Below are 5,153 nucleotides of genomic sequence, written 5' to 3'. Positions count from 1 at the left end.
CTCCTTCAAAATTTTTCCAGTGAGAGATCTCTGCTAATTGACCTACAAAAAATTCTGAATGATTTATTTATAAAAGTAAAATTTTAAGTTATAAAAGTGCTGTTAATTCTATTTGGCTAAAAATATATGTGATGGTCATTTCCAAGGCAAGAGGAAGGTGGGTTCTCAGTTCAGGAGTGATCGCCCTTGATGTGCAGGAAAGTAAGTCTTTTGGTTACACCGTTACATTAGTAGGAACCCTTGCCTTTGACGAATATGGGCGCCCTGTCCTCATTATCAAGGACCAGGAACGTCAGACTTGTCTTATGGGACTTGAGGCCCTCAAGTTTCATATAATGACAGCAAAGGCTGTAGCAAATATAATGAGAACATCACTTGGACCAAATGGCCTGGACGAGATTTTGGTAGACAAGGATGGAGATGTGGCTGTTTGCAATGATGGTGCCACCATTTTAAGCATGATGAATGTTGACCATCAGATTGCCAAGTTGATCGTTGAGCTCTTCCAAGTGCCACGATGATGGGATTGGAGATGGGACCACAGGCGAGGTTGTCTTGGCTGGTGCCTTACTGGAAGAAGCCGAGCAGTTGCTCAGCTGGGGCATTCATACCATCAGAATCACCGATGGCTATGATCAGGATGCCCACATTGCCATTAAGCACCTGGACAAGATCAGTGCCAGTGTCTTTGTGAGCACAAAGAAAACCGAATCACTCTTTCAGATGGCAAAAACTATGTAGGGCTCCAAAGTGGTTAACAGATGCCATCGACAAATGTCCAAGATCTCTGTTGATGTGGTCCTCATGGTGGCTGACATGGAGCAAAAAGATGTGGACTTTGAGCTCATCAAAGTGGAAGGCCAAGTGGGTGGGGGGCTGGAGGACACAAAGCTTATTAAGGGCGTGATCATGAATAAGGATTTCAGTCACCCACAGATGCCTAAGAAAGTGAAAAATATCAAGATTGCCCTTCTCACTTATCCATTCGAACCACCTAAGCCAAAGACAAAGCACAAGCTGGATGTGATCTCGGTGGAGGACTACAAAGCCCTTCAGAAGTATGAGAAGGAGAAGTTTCAAGAAATGATTCAGAATATTAAAAACACTGGTGCTAACCTCGCTATTTGCCAATGGGGCTTTGACGACCAAGCAAATTATCTACTTCATCAGAACAGCCTGCGTGTACTTCTCTGGGTGGGAGGCACTGAGATTGAGTTGACTGCCATCGTGATAGGAGGTCACATTTTCACTTGGTTCCTAGAGCTCGCCACAGAGAAGCTGGGCTTTTCTGGTCTGGTGCAGGAGGACTCATTTGGTAATACAAAGGACAAGATGCTGGTCATCAAGCAGTGCAAGAACTCCAGGGCCCATAGAGCAGTGCAAGAACTCCAGGGCTGTCACTGTTTTCACTCAAGGGAGGGAATAAGATGATCATTGAGGAAGCAAAACAATCCCTTCAAGATTCATTGTGTGTCATCTGGAACCTCACCCGGGAGAGCAATGTGGTGTACAGTGGAGGCGCTGCAGAAATATCCTGTGTGCTGGCCATGAACCAGGAGGCAGACCAGTGCCCAACCTTGGAGCAGTATGCCATGTGCACATTAGCAGATGAGCTCAAGTTCATCTCCATGGCCCTGGACGAGAACAGCGGAATGAACCCCATCCAGACCTTGACCGAGGTCCACAGAAGGCAGGTGAAGGAGGCCAACCCCATGCTCAGCATCGACTGTCTGCACAAGGGCACAAACGACATAAAGCAACATGTCATAGAAACTTTGACTGGCAAACAGCAACGGAGCACTCTCACTATGCAAATATTTAGAATGACTTTGAAGATTGACGACATCCATAAGCCTGGAGAATGTGAAGAGTGAAGAGAATTTTAGAGTAAGATGCAGTAGCGAGATCCACTACTTGATTAAATGGATGGGTGTCTTGTAGTGCGTTGACAGTTATTTATTGTTATGCCCTTTTTTTGACGCTATCAATGCTGTGTTAAAAATAGCTGTTTGGTAATTGTGGTTTCACTTGTTCAGAGTTATGTAATTGTAGGGATACTCTTCAACAGGCTTTTCAATTCATTAAAGCAATCTCTTTAAGCCTTTAAAAATTATATATATATGCATCCTGCTTTTATAAATGAATTTATCATATGTACTTTCATTCTTGTGTCTGTCTGTCTAATGTGTAAATGACTATTTCACTTGATTTTACTAAATTTTTCTTTTTGCATTTTTGGATTTTTAAAGTTTGTCTGATATGCTTCCACTGGTTTCCAGCTGGTCAAGATGATGTAAAAATTGATTCTATAAATGTAATAAGTATTGTTGTTTATTTTTATTTTTTGTATCATAATTTCAGAGTTTCTCATTGTACAAAAAATAATGTATTAGGTGTTATGATCTAGTTTTCATAAATTCATTACATTTCATTGAACAAAAATCTCTGAGGCTGGAGAGAAACTGCTGGACAGAACTCCAAATGATGAATAAAAAAGCAACTGCCAAGAATCATTATCCAGATCTTGCTCATTAATATGAAGCTGCAATGACTACCATAGCTTCATGGAAGACACTCCAATAAATGTTATAGAAATATTAAAAAAGAAATTAGAGAAACCATACTCTTCATAATAGCATCCAAAAGGTGAAACACTTAGAAATTAATATAAGAAAAAAAGTAAAGGATCTACAAAATGAAAACTATAATACTCTGAATACAGAGATCAAAGAGGATTTCAGAAAATGAAAAGATATTCCTTGCTCATGGAAAGGAAGAAGCAACATTGTGTAAATATCTATGCTCTGAAAATTGATATACAGTTTTAATGGAATCCCAATAAAAATGAAATCAATGTACCTCACAGAGCTAGAGAAAACTTTCTTATAATTTATTTGGAATGAAAAAACACCTATAGTAGCAAAGTCAATGATGGGCAACAAATGCAAGGCAGGAGGTTTACACTCCCTACCTTGAAATTATACTACTAAGTTTCTGTGATAAAATCAGCATGGAACTGGAAAAAAAACAAAAGACTTCAGGATCAAAGGAATAGATTAGAAGATGCAGATGTTGACTTCCATATGGTGGCCAGGCCCACTGTGTGTGTGTGCCCACTTGCCTGATCCCCGGATCCACTTCCAGAAAGTGCCCAGTCTGGCATATATGTAGGAATCCCCCACTGGAACCTAATCCAAGAGACAGTCTTGGTGTGGAAGCCTGTGGCAGAACTCCCTGCAGCAAGTCTAGAGGTGAGACCCACCCAGTTAATCCAGGAGCTGAACATCTTGCCTGAGGGGCACAGCAGGTTCACTTCTATGGGCTGGATGAGTTTGAACTTGGTAGATCTGGACTTGTAAGCTGAGACACTTTGCAAGACCCAGATCTATGAGAGCATACTCTCTCTAGATGGGAAAACAGGTAACCAGGCTGAACTAGTCTGCCTTGGAAGACTACAGGTACATCAGAGAGATGATCAGAGGGAACTAAGGGGAACTAATTTAAATACAAATGCCCAACTTACAGTCTCCTCAGCTATATAGTCATAATGTTTACTTTTATAGTAAAAAATAAAATCGCATTAGTTACAAAAGATTCTCAGCTGCTAAATTTCAGTATCCTTCATTACTGTTGCTAATTGTAGTATTGTAAAAACAAAACTGTAACTATCTTAATCTCTCTTCAGTAAGAATATCAGTAGGTACTAAGGTAAAAACTGCACCACAGCTCTACACCAAAGATCAGAGGACAGTGCTATACAAAATGACAAGGAGGAGGAAAAAAATGCATTCATATACCCAAAGCCAAACCAGAAAAAATGCAGGAAACAATAGCATAGAAGAAATCACACACCTGAAATTTCTGAAATAATAGCGTCCAAAGTAAAGAAACAACTACAGAGAGGTATAGAGGAAATCAGATCAGAAAAAATATCTGAAGAAAAAAAATGGTCTTTATGATGAAAGGATCACTAAGTGCTTCAAAAGAACACACCTGTAAAAATACAGGAGAATATAAGAATGAAGGAATCCTTGAATGAACAATGTAAGAAAGGAATAGAATGCATGAATCAGATTCAAAGAGATATACATGAAATGAAGACCTCAATCACATGTTGGCAAAAACAATTTGAATTAAAGTGAAGACAAACATTTCATCCTTCAAGACTCCATTGCAGACAGAAAAAAGGTAAGAAAATATCTCTTAAAGCAACTAGGGTGCAGGAAAAAAATAATTCAACATCTTCAAGACGGTGCAAAAATGAACAATGTAACTATAATAGTCATCAATGAGAAAGGAGTCAATATAAAAGTATATGGGCAGAAGTTCTAGCAGAAAACTTCGCATATATAGGTAAACAACCTGACATTCACAAAACTAAAGCATTTAGAACTGAAAATAACATCAACCCAATTAGAAACACACCCAGACATGTAATAACCAAGATCCCAGAAATCTAGCACAAGAACAGTATGCTAAAAGCTGCTAGAGACAAGAAACGGATCACATTTAAAGGAAAGCCCATGAGAATAATGGCAGAGATCTCTTTAAAAACCATCAAGTAAAGAATAGCATGATGAAAGTGATGATATAGAGTGTGCCTAAGGAGAGTCACATGGGGAGAAGACACTCTCTCAGGATTTCACAGAGAGCACATAGGCCAAGCAATGGCTGTAACACATTCACATGGCTGACACTGACAAAGGATGCATAATCTGAGGTACAGGATCTCAGGTTAAATCCTGAGGGGATTTCACTGACCTTATCAGACCCAAAAGCTACAACTCTTGTTGCTTAGGTTTTGCTTTATCTTGGTCTTAATCATCTAGCAGAAAAGTATAAAAATGAAGTATAAGAAGTAAAGACATGCTATTATTTTGAGCTGTAGGGGACTCAGGTCAAGAATTTCTGACAGTGCCAGTGAAGTGGAAGAGCCAATAGTATTATTATTTTTTTGTTTTTTTTATGGATATGACTTTAATTATCTTTGTAGGTCCATTTATTTATTTTTTCAACAAATAATACACTGCATATATTCTTCTTAGTGGTTAATTGCTGTACAAGATGTGGACTTGTGATCCTATTTACAAACACCATTAGAACAAATCATTCTATTCATTAACAGAACGTAACTATATATCTATCCCAACCAC

General features: G+C 39.0%; 1 protein-coding gene across 1 annotated transcript; it reads left to right on the top strand.

Moving 5' to 3' along the window:
- Positions 1-227: 227 nt before the first annotated feature.
- LOC101570273 (T-complex protein 1 subunit epsilon-like) lies at positions 228-1,874 on the top strand. The gene is given in 3 exon segments (XM_012513352.1): positions 228-503; positions 505-1,374; positions 1,416-1,874. Coding segments are annotated over 3 exon segments (1,527 nt in total). The 5' UTR covers positions 228-305.
- Positions 1,875-5,153: the final 3,279 nt, after the last annotated feature.

This window comes from Octodon degus, unplaced genomic scaffold (assembly GCF_000260255.1).
Source record: "Octodon degus isolate 3935 unplaced genomic scaffold, OctDeg1.0 scaffold00479, whole genome shotgun sequence".
NCBI lineage: Eukaryota > Metazoa > Chordata > Mammalia > Rodentia > Octodontidae > Octodon > Octodon degus.
This window is presented reverse-complemented; position numbering and strand designations above follow the sequence as displayed.